Here is a 20,642-nt window from a genome sequence, read left to right as displayed (position 1 = left end):
ATGGCTGTCATCTGTCACATGATGGAAACACCACAGATGGCTGTCATCTGTCACATGATGGAGAATCACCACAGATGGCTGTCATCTGTCACATGATGGAGAATCACCACAGATGGCTGTCATCTGTCACATGATGGAGAATCACCACAGATGGCTGTCATCTGTCACATGATGGAAACACCACAGATGGCTGTCATCTGTCACATGATGGAGAATCACCACAGATGGCTGTCATCTGTCACATGATGGAGAATCACCACAGATGGCTGTCATCTGTCACATGATGGAGAATCACCACAGATGGCTGTCATCTGTCACATGATGGAAACACCAGAGACAGCAGACCCCTCCACAAACTGCCTTGAGAAGTGATCATCAGTGTATTGGGGTCAAGCACTCAATTATTCTTGAAGTATGTGGACAACTGACCAAAAGCAACACATTATTTTATTCATAAAGTCACAACAAAATAAACAGGGGTGCACATGCAGTCAGTACAGCTATGGTCAGGATGAGCATGGTATACATGTCAAACAATGCCTGATCAAAACGTTTGCAAATCACAATTTTTTAATTTTTTTAAAAATTCTTCTTTAATGAGCACTCACATTTTCTGGCATATGAGAAAAAACATGCTATCAGTTATGAATGGCTAAGTGACTGGCTTTGTTTTTCGATTGGTTCATCACTTTTTCTCTTTCTCATACCACCTTATTATTAAAAAAACAAAACAAAGCATAAGAAGCGTGGACACTGTTTCTGTGGGACACAGCAACTATGATTAAAATAAGCATGTACATACTATTGTCAGTTACTTACTAAAGACAAAAAGCTGAGCTTCATTAAATTTGTCTGTAATAAACCACTCACAGCCTTTTGTTCCCTTACAAAGAAAAAAGCACAGCCTTTTACTAAACAGGAGGGGTACATGTGTGTGATCTTTATGTGACTTTTTTTTTTCATTCACCCAACTGGTATTCCAAAACCTCTGAGTCAAATCTTTGAAGACTGATGCACAAGTGTCTCTCTAAAAACAGGAATGAATCCTGCATTTCTTGAGTGTCTCCATGTTTTGGCATTCAGCCTGTTGCAACAATCCAAATGGAAAATGCTGTTACATTCAGCCTGTTGCAACAATCCAAATGGAAAATGCTGTTACATTCAGACTGGCCACCATGGCTGGTCTGTATTTGTTCATTTTATTTTCATGTTGTCTTCTTTTATGCCCTGAACAGCAGGCAAAACCTAAGGTCTGTATCATTGCTGCTCTTTGGAAATATATGTGCTACCGATAGCTGAAAGTGTGAAAATGGTTCAAAATTTAACAACCGATAGCTGAAAGTTTGAAAATGGTTCAAAATTTAACATCCCTATACCATTCATACCAATTTGTCACTCTTTTTATTGGATTTGCTTGGGAAAATGTTTGAGTGGAAAGGCACACAGGCATCAATGAAAACACATTACAGGTATCTGTTTACAAGCATGTTAGCTGCACTTGTTTAGGACTAACATTCAACAATCCTATCATTTACATATATGATATACCCTTGCACATTTGATCTTTCAATTTCCATGTATAAAATCATAGGTTTATTAACTCTCTCATTCATTAATTCTTTCAAGTGCACTGTCTGAAAGTTCAAATTATTCAGCCCCTATTTCCCCCCCTCCCTCCCCCCCTCCCCCCACACAGTGAAAGGAATGTCAGCAGCTTGATAACAAACACTGGAAAGCCACACCCTACACAAAACACATGTGGATAGAAAGATGAACTGCAGGAATCTTGTTCATTTCACAAATGGCAAATATCTCATACAATCTGCCTCGTGTAGCTATATATTCTGGCAATTGCATCATACAACCTGAATCAGTGTTGGGTATTAGTCTTTGGGACATTCGGGACGTCATATGACCTGAATCAGTGTGGGGTATTAGTCTATGGGACATTAGGGACGTCATATGACCTGAATCAGTGTGGGGTATTAGTCTATGGGACATTAGGGACATCGTATGACCTGAATCAGAGTGGGGTATTAGTCTTTGGGACATTCGGGACGTCATATGACCTGAATCAGTGTGGGGTATTAGTCTATGGGACATTAGGGACGTCATATGACCTGAATCAGAGTGGGGTATTAGTCTATGGGACATTAGGGACGTCATATGACCTGAATCAGTGTGGGGTATTAGTCTATGGGACATTAGGGACGTCATATGACCTGAATCAGTGTGGGGTATTAGTCTATGGGACATTAGGGACATCGTATGACCTGAATCAGTGTGGGGTATTAGTCTTTGGGACATCAGGGACGTCATATGACCTGAATCAGTGTGGGGTATTAGTCTATGGGACATTCGGGACATCATATGACCTGAATCAGTGTGGGGTATTAGTCTATGGGACATTAGGGACGTCATATGACCTGAATCAGTGTGGGGTATTAGTCTATGGGACATTAGGGACGTCATATGACCTGAAACAGTGTGGGGTATTAGTCTATGGGACATTAGGGACGTCATATGACCTGAATCAGTGTGGGGTATTAGTCTATGGGACATTAGGGACGTCATATGACCTGAAACAGTGTGGGGTATTAGTCTATGGGACATTAGGTACATCGCATTACCTGAATCAGTGTGGGGTATTAGTCTTTGGGGCATCAGGGACGTCATATGACCTGAATCAGTGTGGGGTATTAGTCTATGGGACGTTAGGGACGTCATATGACCTGAATCAGAGTGGGGTATTAGTCTATGGGACATTAGGGACGTCATATGACCTGAATCAGTGTGGGGTATTAGTCTATGGGACATTAGGGACGTCATATGACCTGAATCAGTGTGGGGTATTAGTCTATGGGACATTCGGGACATCGTATGACCTGAATCAGTGTGGGGCATTAGTCTATGGGACATTCGGGACGTCATATGACCTGAATCAGTGTGGGGTATTAGTCTATGGGACATTCGGGACGTCATATGACCTGAATCAGTGTGGGTATTAGTCTATGGGACATTTGGGACGTCATATGACCTGAATCAGTGTGGGGTATTAGTCTGTGGGACATCAGGGACGTCATATAACCTGAATCAGTGTGGGGTATTAGTCTGTGGGACATCAGGGACGTCATATAACCTGAATCAGTGTGGGTATTAGTCTATGGGACATTTGGGATGTCATATGACCTGAATCAGTGTGGGGTATTAGTCTGTGGGACATCAGGGACGTCATATAACCTGAATCAGTGTGGGGTATTAGTCTATGGGACATTCGGGACGTCATATGACCTGAATCAGTGTGGGGTATTAGTCTATGGGACATCAGGGACGTCATATGACCTGAATCAGTGTGGGGTATTAGTCTGTGGGACATTCGGGACGTCATATGACCTGAATCAGTGTGGGGTATTAGTCTATGGGACATTCGGGACATCATATGACCTGAATCAGTGTGGGGTATTAGTCTGTGGGACATTCGGGATGTCATATGACCTGAATCAGTGTGGGGTATTAGTCTATGGGACATTCGGGACATTGTATGACCTGAATCAGTGTGGGGTATTAGTCTATGGGACATTCGGGACGTCATATGACCTGAATCAGTGTGGGGTATTAGTCTATGGGACATTCGGGACGTCATATGACCTGAATCAGTGTGGGGTATTAGTCTATGGGACATTAGGGACATCATATGACCTGAATCAGTGTGGGGTATTAGTCTATGGGACATTAGGGACGTCATATGACCTGAATCAGTGTGGGGTATTAGTCTATGGGACATTCGGGACGTCATATGACCTGAATCAGTGTGGGGTATTAGTCTATGGGACATTAGGGACATCATATGACCTGAATCAGTGTGGGGTATTAGTCTATGGGACATTCGGGACATCAGTCTTTGAAACTTGTCACCTGTCATTTCTGTTTCTCATTACGATGTCTTCATTCTTGTAAAAAGATTGGCAGGTGTATCATACATTACAATTACCTTTTCTCAAATCAACCACACTAAAACTAACTGCTGTTCCTCATTAAGATACGTCTTTTACCTGGTAAAAATGAAGGCAAGTGTATCATATACCTTTTGTCAAATCAACCACACCAAAACTAACTGCTGTTCCTCATTAAGATACATCTTTTACCTGGTAAAAATGAAGGCAAGTGTATCATATACCTTTTGTCAAATCAACCCACCAAATGACTGGAATGTGAGAATGTTTCATTGTTTTTCCCTAAACCAGATGGGACATAATGGACAAATGTACAAACAAAAACATCTCAAATGAACAAACTGATGACACAATTAGTAACTACAGTCAACTTTGTCCAGTCTGTTATCACAACCATTGAATGAGATTGCTTATTTATTATCAAACTAGAGCTGGCATGTATCAACAGTTCTACCAGTGACTATCTGTTCCAGTCAACTGTTGGATGTGTGTACAAGCCAGCTTATTGTGGACAGTATCTTACTTGTGTACAACTGTGAACACCATCATACATGCCACTCAACACACCTCAACACTACAACACTATAACAAAGGCTGTCTGTTGATTCAAATTAAGTAGCAAGATTATGAACTACATAAGCCAACCTCTCTCTGCTGCCATTTATTTACACTGTAAAATACACACAATACAAGAATACATGTTAACAGTTTTCTGGAAAAAGGCTGACACAATAACAATTAACTGAACAGGCACAGCTGACAGTAACATACAATGGTCTTGTGTACAGATTATGGTCAAATTAGGATAACTGTTGAAATCAAAATTCTTCCACCAACAACATATTCAAATTTATTCAACACATGCTCATATTATCTGACTCCATCGAAGATGAATGAGTAATGAGTAATAAAAAAAAATAAAAAAAGCCAAGCAAAAAACAAGCACAGGAAGGATTTTTATTTAAAAAGTGTGGGTAAATTACAATGGAATACACAAAAGTTTCTTTGCTCGTAAATGATTTTGTTACAAATAAACCTTTCAGAAATCTATTATTGTAATTATCAGAGGTTATTTACAATGATGAAGCACAGTGTTCAAATTCCCCCTTTTAAAATGTTTGCATAGTTCTGTTTCGCGTATCCAACTTTCAATGGAATATGTATACTTTGCTGATATGTCCTCATTCATTTTAAAAACCAGATACATTGCTGTCTGTGCTAAATGGGTGACACAACAGGACATATATAAATAATGAGCAATGATGTGCCCAGTTTACTAAACCATGTGCACTGAACTGACTTTTAAAAAAAGGTTAAGAATTGAGCAGTTTATACACTGGGTTTTCGTTTAGCACCTCCTGTTTTGTCAGATTTACACACAGAAAGTGTGTGCTTCCACTTAGGTCTCCTGGTTTTCTAGTTCAGGTGTGGCTACAGAGGAGGGGGAAAGGGTAACTCATCACCATCAGTTAGTTTCCAATATCGATTAATCTTAACTTTACTTGCATTCATAATTGCAAAACCTCCATGTCATACTATTAATACAATCCAGAATGCCATCTGGAAATTCAAATTTCACTTTGGAAAAATGTAAGATGCTCAGTAGTGGAGAAAAAATACAGGACAAAACAAAAAGAAACAATTCGTTGGTTTGCACTAGAATACATTTCAAATTAAACACTAACACTAGTATTAACAAACCAAACAGTTCCATTTCCAGCTAATTCAGAGATTCCCAAAGTTAACTCTATCACAAAAATGTACAGATCACATACTGTTGCCCTCAACATCCAAACATTTTGTTCCTAACAGCATGGAATTGTTACCCGTCCTTACAACCATGCTTTTTTTTGTGCAAAGAATATCACAAGCATGAGCTAAAACAGGTTGTTCTTGTCACCATTAAAACCATTTCCAACAAAAAAGGAGATAAAAACATGATTACCCTAACTTACATAGATCAAGTGACAAAAATGTAATAAATGCAATCACAACGTCATTTGATTAAAAAAATAAATTAACTTATTAAAAATCCTGTCCTGACTGTTCTAAAGAGCTCATCAGGAGTGAAATGATTGGAGAGACATGCTGTGTTATGTGAGAAGTAAAATGTAAACAGGTTCCATGGAGTCTGAGCTGGTGAGGAACAAGGTCAAACAACCAATTATGACCATTCTTGTCAACTCGTCATCTGCTCCACTTGGAACAACCCAAACCAGTGCAACAAAACTGTGCTCCATCAAACCACACCATACACACATGATCCACACACTGTTCATCTCTATTTCTCCCTCCTCCCCCCACACCCCTCCCTGTCACACCCACACTCCGCTGCTGAAGCCAAAGCGCAGAAGCACCACTTGTGTCGCTGGCCGCCATGCCCACTGGATACAAGCCGCACAATCACTGCTGTCCATTCAACTGAGATTCAATGTTGCGCTGGGTTTTGGATGCTTTCGGCTTGAACTTGGGAGCTCCCTCCCCTGCCTCTTGGGCAAAGTACTTCATCTTGTCCTTGAAGGACATGCGGTCTGGTTTCTGTGCCGTTTTGGTCTGCGCAGCTTTCTGTGCCTCGATACGGGAGCGAGGATCCCGATACACCTCCTGCGACCCGATCACTTTGGGAGTGCTGCTGTTGTTGTGCCGCACGTAGCTGGCTGGCGGAGAGGGGCGGGGGGGCTGCTGCTGTTGGGGTGTGGTGTCAAACACTTCACGGGGAGGGGCCGAGTCCGCAGACGGGGACACATTGTGCTCTGAGGAGAAGGAGTGGGAAGGTGTGCGGTCCTGGTATGTGTTCATGTCCGTGTTGAAGGACACTGACTTCTTGGTGCCAGGAGCTGGGGGCTGCTGCTGTTGCTGGAACTCTGGTGGCTGCTGTTTGTGAGGGGAGGGCTGCTGGGGGAAGGGCAGGCTGGTGTAGTCCAAGTGATTGCGTGTGATGGCCGTCGTGTTGTACGACGACTTTCTCTCCGGTGGGGGAGGGGCCAGGTTTTCCTTCTCCTGCTGCTGCTGCTGCTGCTGGGGGGGAGGCAAGTTCATGTACTGCTGGTAGCCCTGCTCAGTGCTGCTGTTCTTGCCCCCGCTCACCCCGTTCTTCAGCACGCTGGACGGAGCGTTTCCTCCACCACTGACTGACTTCTGGCTGAGCGCCTCCAGCCGCTGCCTCTCCTCCGCCACGCGGATCTCGCGGTTCTGGACGATGCGCTGCTGGCGCTGCTGCAGCATCTGCTGGGTCACGTAGTCGTCGTTCTGCCGACGCACCTCCGCACGCAGCCTCAGCTCCTCGTTGTCACGCGCAATCTGCATCTCCTGCAGGCGCTCACGTTCCTGAAAGGTCAAGGTCAAAAATTGGTCTTCAACACATCATGCTCTGTGTTCATTCACAAAAAATGCAATACCAATTAAAACATGCTAGAATTTGATTTAATATCTGATATGGATACTTACATAGCGCCTATCCTCAGTCAGAGACCAAATCTCTAAGCACTCGAATGTCTGTTCTTTCATTTTTTTTAAATAAATGATAACATAAGTATTTACTGAGTTCTTTTGTTTGCTTTAAAAAAAAAAAAAATTTTTTATCTTTTCTCCTCTTTGATTTGTTATGCATAATATGTTTTTTCTCTTAAAGACAGGAGACCAAGTACAATGAGCAAGCTAATTTAGCATGGAAATTATGCTATTTCTGTGTTGTGTTTCTGGCTGTACAACAAAGAACAATGAACTTAGCCAGGTTTCTACTAGTCTTTACAACATGAAAACAGTGACAACAGACTCAAGTGTTTACAACCTCAACTGGTAAACGCTCCCCTAGAATCAGCATGCAAAAAGAAAATAACTTGTAAACCCAAAATAGTGAACAATGTTTCCGTTTAAAAACACAAAAACAGTGAATGAAGTCAGGTATGAAACCAAATCACAGACTATGGTCATGTTTGTTTTGTGACAAGAAAACAACAAAACTCTCGTTTCTGAACTTCACAAATAATCACACAGTGTCTTGTATGTAAAACGCAAAATATTTAATGCAAATAAACAGTCTGTACAACACATAGTGAAACAGCTGTGTAGTGGGTGAATCAATCATCACATTCATACAACGTGAGTAATTTCAACTTCTTTTTGAATTTTTTTTTTATGTTTACCATGTCTCCCTCCGGGCAGCATGGAAACGCTAAATGAATCAGTATTTCTGTAATACAAATATCCCATGAGCGATATCAATGTTTTGTATTACACAGAATGGGTTTATAAAGTCTTGTTTGTTTGTTGTTTTTTAAACCTAAAAAAACAAACAAACCCATATATAAAAAAAGAAGTCATGTTGTCTGTCTTCGTAACCTGGACATGGGCAGTGTATGCAGCTCTGTTGGTCATTTCCCATGGAAACAATGAATAAAATGGTTTTGGTTTTTTTCCAGTATTTCAATGCATCTTCATTTCCCAATGAAGCAATGAATAAAATGTTTTTTGTTTTTTTTTCAGTATTTCAATGGATCTTCATTTCCCAATGAAGCAATGAATAAAATGTTGTTTTTTTGTTGTTGTTTTTTCTCCAGTATTTCAATGCATCTCCATTTCCCATGGAAACAATGAATAAAATGTTTTTTGGTTTTGTTTTGTTTTTTCAGTATTTCAATGCATCTTCATTTCCCAATGAAGCAATGAATAAGTTTTTTTAATATTTTTTTCAGTATTTCAATGCATCTCCATTTCCCATGGAAACAATGAATAAAACGTTTTTGTTTTTGTTTTTTCAGTATTTCAATGCATCTTCATTTCCATGGAAACAATGAATGAAACGCCTTTTTCAGTTTTCAATGCATCTTCTGTGGTCGGAATGACAACCTTTTGTAATACTCAAAAGTTTGCAGCCAGGATCCAGGGTCTCCTTAACCAAAGTAAATGTCTATATACTGAAATAAAATAAAATGAAAAAAAAAAAAGAATTAAAAAAAAAAAAATCACCAAAATGCCATTAGAGAAATAGCCGCAGTGTAGAAATACTCATGAGTTATCTGTCCTGTATATACTCACCATCTGGCGTCTTTTCGTCATTTCTTCCTCACGACGCTGTCGCATTTTTTCCTCCTCCATCATCAGCAGACGTTTCTGTTCTTCGTAATTCTGTCTCTGCTTTTCACGGGCCTCCTGGAATACAGTTCATCAGTAATCTCCCTTACTTGTATAGCACCACATCCAATAGTAGTCTATAACAGTGTATAGCACTACAGCCAACAGTAGTCTATAACAGTGTATAGCACTACATCCAACAGTAGTCTATAACAGTGTATAGCACTACATCCAATAGTAGTCTATAACAGTGTATAGCACTACATCCAACAATAGTCTATAACAGTGTATAGCACTACATCCAATAGTAGTCTATAACAGTGTATAGCACCACATCCAATAGTAGTGTATAACAGTGTACAGCACTACATCCAACAATAGTCTATAACAGTGTATAGCACCACATCCAATAGTAGTGTATAACAGTGTACAGCACTACATCCAACAATAGTCTATAACAGTGTATAGCACTACATCCAACAGTAGTCTATAACAGTGTATAGCACTACATCTAATAGTGGTCTATAACAGTGTATAGCACTACATCCAACAATAGTCTATAACAGTGTATAGCACTACATCCAACAATAGTCTATAACAGTGTATAGCACTACATCCAACAGTAGTCTATAACAGTGTATAGCACTACATCTAATAGTGGTCTATAACAGTGTATAGCACTACATCCAATAGTAGTCTATAACAGTGTATAGCACCACATCTAATAGTGGTCTATAACAGTGTATAGCACTACATCCAATAGTAGTCTATAACAGTGTATAGCACTACAGCCAATAGTAGTCTATAACAGTGTACAGCACCACATCCAATAGTAGTCTATAACAGTGTATAGCACTACATGATCTGCCCCATTCCACACCAACACGTTTATTCTTGGAAAGCCACACAATTTATATCATAAAAAACAACAACAAATACCTCTCTCATTATAAAAGCTAAAACAAAAACCTAAAAATTGTGAAAAATGGAATCAAGCTAAAAACAAAAAAAGGAAGATGGGATATCTGGATGAGAAAGAAGAGAAAGATAATTGAGAAGAAATTAGTATCACAGACAGTTGGGTTTTGTTGTTGTTGGTTGGTTACACAGCTGGTCAGGCATCTGCATGGCAGATGTGGTTACCGTATATGGATTTGTCCGAACATAGTGACCCCTCCTTGAGCAATTGATACTGATAGTAGTGTTTGTTTGCTGTTTTGGGGGGCCTCATTTGCATCCAGATCACAGGCAGTCACACTATCAAAGTCAGTGAAATGTTCCAACAAGGAAGGTGGGTGGGTGGAAATACTATCAAAGTCAGTGAAATGTTCCAACAAGGAAGGTGGGTGGAAATACTATCAAAGTCAGTGAAATGTTCCAACAAGGAAGGTGGGTGGAAATACTATCAAAGTCAGTGAAATGTTCCAACAAGGAAGGAAGGTGGAAATACTATCAAAGTCAGTGAAATGTTCCAACAAGGAAGGAAGGTGGAAATACTATCAAAGTCAGTGAAATGTTCCAACAAGGAAGGTGGGTGGAAATACTATCAAAGTCAGTGAAATGTTCCAACAAGGAAGGTGGGTGGGTGGAAATACTATCAAAGTCAGTGAAATGTTCCAACAAGGAAGGCAGGTGGAAATACTATCAAAGTCAGTGAAATGTTCCAACAAGGAAGGTGGGTGGAAATACTATCAAAGTCAGTGAAATGTTCCAACAAGGAAGGTGGGTGGAAATACTATCAAAGTCAGTGAAATGTTCCAACAAGGAAGGCAGGTGGAAATACTATCAAAGTCAGTGAAATGTTCCAACAAGGAAGGCAGGTGGAAATACTATCAAAGTCAGTGAAATGTTCCAACAAGGAAGGTGGGTGGAAATACTATCAAAGTCAGTGAAATGTTCCAACAAGGAAGGAAGGTGGAAATACTATCAAAGTCAGTGAAATGTTCCAACAAGGAAGGTGGGTGGAAATACTATCAAAGTCAGTGAAATGTTCCAACAAGGAAGGTGGGTGGAAATACTATCAATGTCAGTGAAATGTTCCAACAAGGAAGGTGGGTGGGTGGAAATACTATCAAAGTCAGTGAAATGTTCCAACAAGGAAGGTGGGTGGAAATACTATCAATGTCAGTGAAATGTTCCAACAAGGAAGGTGGGTGGAAATACTATCAAAGTCAGTGAAATGTTCCAACAAGGAAGGTGGGTGGAAATACTATCAAAGTCAGTGAAATGTTCCAACAAGGAAGGTGGGTGGGTGGAAATACTATCAATGTCAGTGAAATGTTCCAACAAGGAAGGTGGGTGGAAATACTATCAAAGTCAGTGAAATGTTCCAACAAGGAAGGTGGGTGGAAATACTATCAATGTCAGTGAAATGTTCCAACAAGGAAGGTGGGTGGAAATACTATCAAAGTCAGTGAAATGTTCCAACAAGGAAGGAAAGGAGGTGGGCGGAGAAGAGCAGCATACCCTCTGTTGCCGAAGCTGTTCCTGGTGCTGCTTGGTTCGTCGCTGCTGTCGCTTCTCCATGCGCTCGTGCATCTCCTGCCGGTCCTTCTCCATCATCTCCAGCCGCCGTTCCAACCTGTCATCACACTCCCTTCAATACACCGCCGTTCCAACCTGTCATCACACTCCCTTCAATACACCGCCGTTCCAACCTGTCATCACACTCACTTCCATACACACATTGTTTCATCTCCAGCCGCCGTTCCAACCTGCCATCACACTCCCTTCAATACACCGCTGTTCCAACCTGCCATCACACTCACTTCAATACACCGCTGTTCCAACCTGCCATCACACTCCCTTCAATACACACATCTATCATGTCCAGCTGCCGTTCCAACCTGCCATCACACTCCCTTCAATACACCGCTGTTCCATCCTGCCATCACATTCCCTTCAATACACCGCCGTTCCAACCTGCCACCACCCTCCCTTCAATACACAGCCGTTCCAACCTGCCATCACACTCCCTTCAATACACCGCTGTTCCAACCTGCCATCGACGGAGTCTCCTGTCAGTCTGACGGACAAGTAGGCAGGCAAACTTATTTGTCGATGTGTGTCCTCATATGGGAAAAGAGGCCGATTCTGGATGTTGCAAGGGAAAATGTCTCCAAAAGTTGAACCCTGCTTCCTTTGCTCACGCTTCTCCTCAATGGCCAGCGTTCTCTTGTTTTCAAACGTCTTTATGCCACTAGAGCACAGCATCCTCCAGTGAGAGCGGTCAAGGGCATCAATTTCCCAGGAAGCGATGTCTATGTCACAGGCTTTGAGGTTTGTCTTCAAGGTGTCCTTAAAGCGCTTGCAGGGTCTTCCAAGTTCACGGTGGCCTTCCTTCAGCTGGCCATAAAAAAGCATCTTCGGGATCCTGCTGTCTGTCATGCGGACACCGTGTCCTGTCCAGCGTAGCTGGCACTGGATCAGCAGGCTTTCAATGCTGGACAGGCCACTCCTCTCTAGGACCTGGAGGTTGGAGACCCTGTCTTGCCACTTCATGCCGAGGATCTTTCGTAGGCATCTCTGGTGAAACTGTTCGAGTTGTTGAATATGACGGCGATACGTCGTCCATGTTTCACAGCAGTACAACAAGGTGGTCAGCACAACAGCTCTGTAGGTTTTGATTTTGGTGCTGAGCCTGATGCCTTTGTCGTTCCACAGCCTGTTGTTGAGTCTGCCAAAGGCGGAGCTGGCCTTGGCAATGCGCAGCATCACTTCTCTGCATCAAGGGCTCCGTTGCCGCATAGGGTGCTGTCCAGGTAGCAAAACTTATCGACTGACTTGATCTCTGTGTCATCAATCTTGATTGCAGGTGGGGGGCAGGCACTGGCGTTCTGTGAGCTAGCTGGTTGGTACATAGACTTGGTCTTGCTGAGGCTGATAGTGCGTCCGCTGTTCCAACCTGCCATCACACTCCCTTCAATACACACATCGTATCATCATCTCCAGTCGCCGTTCCAACCTGCCATCACGCTCCCTTCAATACAACGCCGTTCCAACCTGCCAACACACTCCCTTCATTACACACATCGTACTATCATGAAAAACTAATATTTTTAATTCTATTTGTCCTTTCCTCTTTACATCATAAATTAAACATTTGACATTATATATACATATGCATTTTGACATGTGTGGCAGTCTGATACAACTGTGTACATTTAAATGCAAATATTCATACATGCATGCACATATATTCAGTTATAAACATTCATCTGTGGATACAGTGTGTGTGTGTGTGTGTGTGTGTGTGTGTGTGTGTGTGTGTGTGTGCAGATGTCTACACAAAAATATGTGCTGTGAAGAAAAAGAAAAGAAAACTTATGTAGATACTAACATATCAGGCAGAGAAGACTTTAATTCTCTCCCCTCTCTACCCTTTATTTTATATGAGATATTCATCATTATTTCAACAGAATTACAACCAGTGAGCTATTAATGGGGCACATACTTTTATAGTTTATGCACTGTGAAAGCAAAGTGCATCTATAAACATTCACATGGAAGCAAATGTTCTGTACACTGGAGTGGTCTTGTTAAGTTTTCTGTATCAATTCTAATTCTGATCTCATTCAACCCTAGCAGGCAGGCAGCGCTGATCGCCCTTATCCACCTGGCAGTCAGCCGGAGAAACCTGTTCACTGACACCAAACTTCTTGTCATGCAGTGACAGCACTGTGCTGACAGTAACAGAGCTGAGTGAACGGAAGGCCTTCATGCTGTTCTGTGCTGACAGTAACAGAGCTGAGTGAACGGAAGGCCTTCATGCTGTTCTGTGCTGACAGTAACAGAGCTGAGTGAACGGAAGGCCTTCATGCTGTTCTGTGCTGACAGTAACAGAGCTGAGTGAACGGAAGGCCTTCATGCTGTTCTGTGCTGACAGTAACAGAGCTAAGTGAACGGAAGGCCTTCATGCTGTTCTGTGCTGACAGTAACAGAGCTGAGTGAACGGAAGGCCTTCATGCTGTTCTGTGCTGACAGTAACAGAGCTGAGTGAACGGAAGGCCTTCATGCTGTTCTGTGCTGACAGTAACAGAGCTGAGTGAACGGAAGGCCTTCATGCTGTTCTGTGCTGACAGTAACAGATCTAAGTGAACGGAAGGCCTTCATGCTGTTCTGTGCTGACAGTAACAGAGCTGAGTGAACGGAAGGCCTTCATGCTGTTCTGTGCTGACAGTAACAGTGCTAAGTGAACGGAAGGCCTTCATGCTGTACTGTGCTGACAGTAACAGTGCTAAGTATGTAACCGTGCTAAGTGTGTACACAGCCTGTATGTTGTTCTGTGCTGACAGTAACAGTGCTAAGTGTGTACACAGCCTGTATGTTGTTCTGTAGTGACAGTTACAGTGCCAAGTGTGTACACAGCCTGTATGTTGTTCTGTAGTGACAGGACAGTAACAGAGCTAAGTGTGTACACACCCTGTATGTTGTTCTGTAGTGACAGTAACAGTGCTAAGTGTGTACACAGCCTGTATGTTGTTCTGTAGTGACAGTAACAGTGCTAAGTGTGTACACAGCCTGTATGTTGTTCTGTAGTGACAGTAACAGTGCTAAGTGTGTACACAGCCTGTATGTTGTTCTGTAGTGACAGTAACAGTGCTAAGTGTGTACACAGCCTGTATGCTGTTCTGTAGTGACAGTAACAGAGCTAAGTGTGTACACAGCCTGTATGTTGTTCTGTAGTGACAGTAACAGTGCTAAGTGTGTACACAGCCTGTATGTTGTTCTGTAGTGACAGTAACAGTGCTAAGTGTGTACACAGCCTGTATGTTGTTCTGTAGTGACAGTAACAGAGCTAAGTGTATACACAGCCTGTATGTTGTTCTGTAGTGACAGTAACAGTGCTAAGTGTGTACACAGCCTGTATGTTGTTCTGTAGTGACAGTAACAGAGCTAAGTGTATACACAGCCTGTATGTTGTTCTGTAGTGACAGTAACAGTGCTAAGTGTGTACACAGCCTGTATGTTGTTCTGTACTGACAGTAACAGAGCTAAGTGTGTACACAGCCTGTATGTTGTTCTGTAGTGACAGTAACAGAGCTAAGTGTGTACACAGCCTGTATGCTGTTCTGTAGTGACAGTAACAGAGCTAAGTGTGTACACAGCCTGTATGTTGTTCTGTAGTGACAGTAACAGAGCTAAGTGTGTACACAGCCTGTATGCTGTTCTGTAGTGACAGTAACAGTGCTAAGTGTGTACACAGCCTGTATGCTGTTCTGTAGTGACAGTAACAGAGCTAATGTGTGTACACAAGCCTTGTACACAGCCTGTATGCTGTTCTGTAGTGACAGTAACAGAGCTAAGTGTGTACACAGCCTGTATGTTGTTCTGTAGTGACAGTAACAGAGCTAAGTGTGTACACAGCCTGTATGCTGTTCTGTAGTGACAGTAACAGTGCTAAGTGTGTACACAGCCTGTATGCTGTTCTGTAGTGACAGTAACAGAGCTAAGTGTGTACACAGCCTGTATGTTGTTCTGTAGTGACAGTAACAGAGCTAAGTGTGTACACAGCCTGTATGCTGTTCTGTACTGACAGTAACAGAACTAAGTGTGTACACACCCTGTATGTTGTTCTGTAGTGACAGTAACAGTGCTAAGTGTGTACACAGCCTGTATGCTGTTCTGTAGTGACAGTAACAGTGCTAAGTGTGTACACAGCCTGTATGCTGTTCTGTAGTGACAGTAACAGAGCTAAGTGTGTACACAGCCTGTATGCTGTTCTGTAGTGACAGTAACAGAGCTAAGTGTGTACACAGCCTGTATGTTGTTCTGTACTGACAGTTACTGTGCCAAGTGTGTACACAGCCTGTATGCTGTTCTGTAGTGACAGTAACAGAGCTAAGTGTATACACAGCCTACCTCTGCAGTCGCTCTTTTTCTCGCTGGGCATCCTGCTGTTGCTGCCGACGTTCCAGATCAGCAAACCGCTGCTGAGATTTCTCCATGTCCTCCTTCAGTGACTGAATCAACCGCTCCCGGGTCTGAAAACATCCATCAGGTGAACACTGAGAAAAAAAAGTGTTGTTTGAGAACCGAAGGGCATTTATCTTACCAGCATGTGTGCAAGTATTATTGTTTGAACTGTAGCCAAGTGCTCAGCTGGCTTCAAGAACTGCTTCATGCACAAGCTGTATAGCAGATGCCTTTTTTTCAACTAACCGCTGGTCTGCAACGGCTCGCGCAGAATGTGTGACGTCATTCCCGGATTGACTGCAAAGCCCCTTTTAAACAACTCATCTCCTCTTAGCTCTTCTTCTTTACTAAATATTTTAATATAACAATGGAAAACCCTTTTGGGACTGGCCTGCTAAATGCCCCTGGCCTGCGCATGGATCTTTTCTATCCTTTAATACAGCAAATCAGTAATTCTTTTGTACCGTCCCTCCTATAATATCAATCCACTCAGTTCATAACACGGCTTACAAAAGTGGCGTCGCCGACAGGATTTTGATCCTTCAAAATATCCTTACGACAGGATAGTGATCCACGACAATATAGATCCAAAATTATTAATGTTTCAATTCATTTATCCAAATTAAATTCATTCCTAAATCACAGCCCTTTCCCACCAAGTGTACCTTGTTACAACTTAGCGCTTGTGAGCAAGGATGTTTTAATTCTTTAAATCTCTTATGAAAATTAAAGCCCCTTACCACTAACTCTACCACAGATGAATGCAACTTTATCAGAAGTTCTTGTTGAAAATAAGATGTAATTATAAAAAAGAATTCCATGCAGAAGATAACACCACAGTGACAGACGAAACAACTGAGTGGTTAAAGTGTTGAACTTTCAATCTCAGGGTCCCGGGTTCGAATCCCAATCACGGCACCTTGTGGATGAACGGTGCAGATTTTTCTGTCCGATCTCCCAGATCAACAGATGTGCAGACCTGCTAGTCCCTGAATCTCCTTTGTGTGTATACACAGTGGAGAAGATCAAATATGCATGTTAAAGATCCCGAAATCCATGTCAGTGTTCAGTGGGTTATGGAAACAATAACATACCTGGCATGCACACACCCCCCTCCTGAAAACTGAAGATGACTGCTATATGGCAGGGGTAAAAATGGTCATGCACGTGAAAGCCCATTCGTGTGCACAAATGAGCATGGTCATGGTAGTCACAGCCATCTGGTGTGCACAAATGAGCATGGTAGTCACAGCCATCTGGTGTGTACAAGTGAGCATGGTATCACAGCCATCTGGTGTGTACTAGTGAGCATGGTATCACAGCCATCTCTTGTGTACAAGTGAGCATGGTATCACAGCCATCTGGTGTGTACTAGTGAGCATGGTATCACAGCCATCTGGTGTGTACAAGTGAGCATGGTATCACAGCCATCTGGTGTGTACAAGTGAGCATGGTATCACAGCCATCTGGTGTGTACAAGTGAGCATGGTATCACAGCCCATGAACGAAGAAGTAGAAGAAACCATAGAAATGTTTTTCCAATTTTCTTTTTCTTTTCTTTTTTATCTTTCTTTTTTTGCTATTTAAAGTTACCAAACTGACACCATTCCAGAGTAAAACTAAAGCAAAAACAACATGCAGCAGATGAAGGTAAGCAAGTGAATCCTAACTCAGTAACTGCATCTACTGTATTCCTGAGGAAAAAGAAAACTTGCTTACAAAGAGTCTCTCCATGACCTCATCATCGTCCTCAGCATCGTAGTCTCCCTTCTCGTCCACCTCCCTCACCCGCCGCTGAAACTCATGCTCAAACTTTAACTTGCGCAGTCGGTCCTGATCCTGGATGCTCAGGTAGGACCGGGACTCCAGCTCTGCAATCTCCGCTGCACGAGCCTTGAACAGCTCTTCCACTTGCTTCTCCTCCGCCTTTTCCCTCTCCTCTCGGTCCCACGCTGAATTCTTGTTCAACCCGCCAGGGGTGAGGGGCGAAAGAGGTGAGGGTTGTGGTGGGATGGCCTGTGGCTGGGTGGTGGACGAGGATGGGGGTGGCGGTTGGTGGTGCTGGTACAGAGAGGTGGGGGGCTTGGTGGTGGAGGAGGAGGGGGGCTGAGTGGGGGGGGCACCACTGCTGCGGGCGGCAAAAGTCTCATACACATTCTGGTCCAGGGAGGAGGATGGGGGTGCAGGGGTGGAGGTGGGCACCTGGCCAGCAGGGCCAGCGTCTGCACGGGCTTCCGACACAAAGTTGATGTTCTGGTAGTTGGGGGCCTGGCTGTTGTCCTGGCCCTGGCCCCGCCCCAGAGGCCGGTAGCTGGAGGTCGGAGGAGGGCGACCCTGCGACAACTCCGCCGCTCTCTCAGGCTCCAGGCCGGGTCTGCTGTAGCCGGCCAGCACAGGCTGACCGTAGCGGTCGAAAGAAGGCTGGGTGTGGGGAGGGGTGGGGTCCCCAGCTCTGGCCGACAGGGATTCCATCAACCTCTGCTGCTCTTCCTGGAGCTGCTCGTGGTACATGTCTTGAGGTGGTGGAGGAAGGGGAGGCAACTCTTCCATCTCCTGTGGAGGAGGGGGTAACTCTGGTGGAGGTGCCTCTCGTGTCATGCCGGACTGTGTTGTGGCAGGGTAGCCATAGGGACCGGGGTCACCCCGCACGGAGGGGAACTTCTGCATGGAGTAACCACCTCTTGGATCCTGCTGCATGAACCGTCCGTCTTGTGGCATGTACCTGGATCCCTGGTGCAGGGATTTGTGATCCTGAGGCACCACTCTGGGATCCTGCCTGTCAACCTGATCCCCTGGCTGGTGATGCTGCTGACCGGCCATGCCAAGCTGAGGGTCATTTCCATAGAAACCAGGCTGAGTGTGACGGTTATCAACAGTCTTTAACGGCACCTCTGCTGGCTGAACTCTGGGCTGTGAGGTTTTGGGCAGGACACTGGGGCGGGGCTTGCCGTCTTCACTAGGAGGCCTCTGCAGCTGATGGAAAGGCGGTGCAGGCTCCTGCACCACCGCCTGTGTGTTCTCATAGAAGCCTGGCTGCTTCTGCTGGTTGTTGTGTGTGACCTTGGGAACATCACCCGCACTCCCCTGTCCACCATGGCTGCCAAACAGACGATCACGTGCACTGGAGCGAGACAGGTCCTGTGCTTGCTGAGGACGGCTGTTGGCAACGGCTCCAATGTTGGTGTATGGGGGGCTGCGATCTTTGGCCACCTCGTTGGCATAGGGACCGGCATTCTGACTGCTGTAACCTGGACCTTGTTTGGTGTGGGGAGCACCCTGGGTGCCGTCACTCCTGGGGAAGATCTGGCTGTGGTTGATGTAGGGCGGGCTGTGGGCCTTGTTGTCAGCTCCCCGCAACACAGGCTCCTGGTTGGCATACTGTGGACTGTGGTTGGGGTCGCCGGCAGGATAGGCCTGGCTCTGTCGCTCGTACTTCTCCTGCCACTCCCTGAACTTGCTGTTGGACACATCCATGGACTTGGGTCGGCCGTCGTAGGCGTGGTCATCCCGTGGTGGCTGCTGGGTGTTGTAGTACGCAGACTGGGGACGCATGTCTCTGTTGCTGGTGGAGGAAGCTCTGGAGGACACGGAGGACCTGTCGGAAGGCCTGTGATTGGTCGGGTGGAGCTGTGAGTTTGGCCCCACATGGCCTGGCTTGATGTTCTGGTTGATGTCCTGGTTGTACCCCCCTGGTCCTGATCCTGGTGGTGTCATCTGGGAGAACAACACATGGCACACTTCATTCAACATTTCAAACACACCTCACACCATGTCGTTAACAATTCACTTCTGTGAAAGCTGATAATGCAGAAACCAAAACAGTATTTGACAATTTTAACCACTTCATTGACAGTAAATAATATACAATGGAGCGGGAGTTTTGCACTGTTAAAAAGAAAAAAAACAAACATGCAATACAAGGAATCTTTCTGGCAGAATGTTACCAGACTGCACACCTCAGCAAACCCTGATGTTCCTCATCTGTTAAAAACTTTCTATGGATCATGTTCTAAAACTCTCCTTCGATGGCACCCATTACTGTTCTAAAATGAATCCTACAAATGCATAAACTAACATAAAAAAACAACCTTCCCTAACATTCATATCACCTCTAAAACAAAGATCTGATAATGCGGGCTACCTGAGGCTGGTTCTCATAATCGTTGGCGCGGATGTCAGGCAGTCGAGCCCCAGGTGGATACTGTGGGTAACCCGAGGATGCAGGGTGCAGCATGCCCACAGAGGTCGCTCCTCGCATACTGGCCTGGGGGTCTGGGCGTTCAAAAGATGTGTCTACATGCAAGTTGGAGGTGGACTTGGAACGAGGGTCAACGTCCCGACGGTTGTATGGTGCAGACTCCGAGGCCTGAGTTGGAGGGTACTGCTGATGCGACAGGTTGCCTGCTGACGGCGACTTCATGCGATCCACCGCTTCTGCAGGCAAGGGTAAAGAGTGACATCAACAATTAGAAATGATTTTGCTCTAAACATTTGTAAATCTGTGGTTATTTCCTGGTTTAGGAAAAAAAAATCCAGTCAATAATGATACACACACATACAATCACAGATGGCAAAAGTTTCAATAGTTTCCCATTTAAAATTATTAAACACCAAACCAGAAGTCAGCCAGTTGTGCACATTTAGCAGGAAGCATCACTTGGAGACAAATTCAGGACTGACCTACTTTTTCTGTGCCGTCTT

At 44.0% G+C, this 20,642-nt stretch overlaps 1 protein-coding gene across 1 annotated transcript in view; it reads right to left on the bottom strand.

Moving 5' to 3' along the window:
* Positions 1–3,724: 3,724 nt before the first annotated feature.
* The window catches only part of LOC143282632 (uncharacterized), a 120,227-nt gene continuing 103,309 nt past the window's right edge, over positions 3,725–20,642 (bottom strand). The window contains exons 22-27 of the mRNA XM_076588278.1: positions 20,083–20,375; positions 17,661–19,655; positions 15,888–16,009; positions 11,493–11,607; positions 8,991–9,104; positions 3,725–7,280 (exon numbers count right to left, since the gene is read on the bottom strand). Coding sequence (XP_076444393.1) covers positions 6,357–7,280; positions 8,991–9,104; positions 11,493–11,607; positions 15,888–16,009; positions 17,661–19,655; positions 20,083–20,375 — 3,563 coding nt within the window. The 3' untranslated portion in view covers positions 3,725–6,356. The remainder of the gene's footprint in view (positions 7,281–8,990; positions 9,105–11,492; positions 11,608–15,887; positions 16,010–17,660; positions 19,656–20,082; positions 20,376–20,642) is intronic.

This window comes from Babylonia areolata, chromosome 6, assembly GCF_041734735.1.
Source record: "Babylonia areolata isolate BAREFJ2019XMU chromosome 6, ASM4173473v1, whole genome shotgun sequence".
NCBI lineage: Eukaryota > Metazoa > Mollusca > Gastropoda > Neogastropoda > Buccinidae > Babylonia > Babylonia areolata.
Note: the sequence above shows the minus strand (reverse complement) of the source record. Positions and strands in the feature narration are given on the sequence as shown.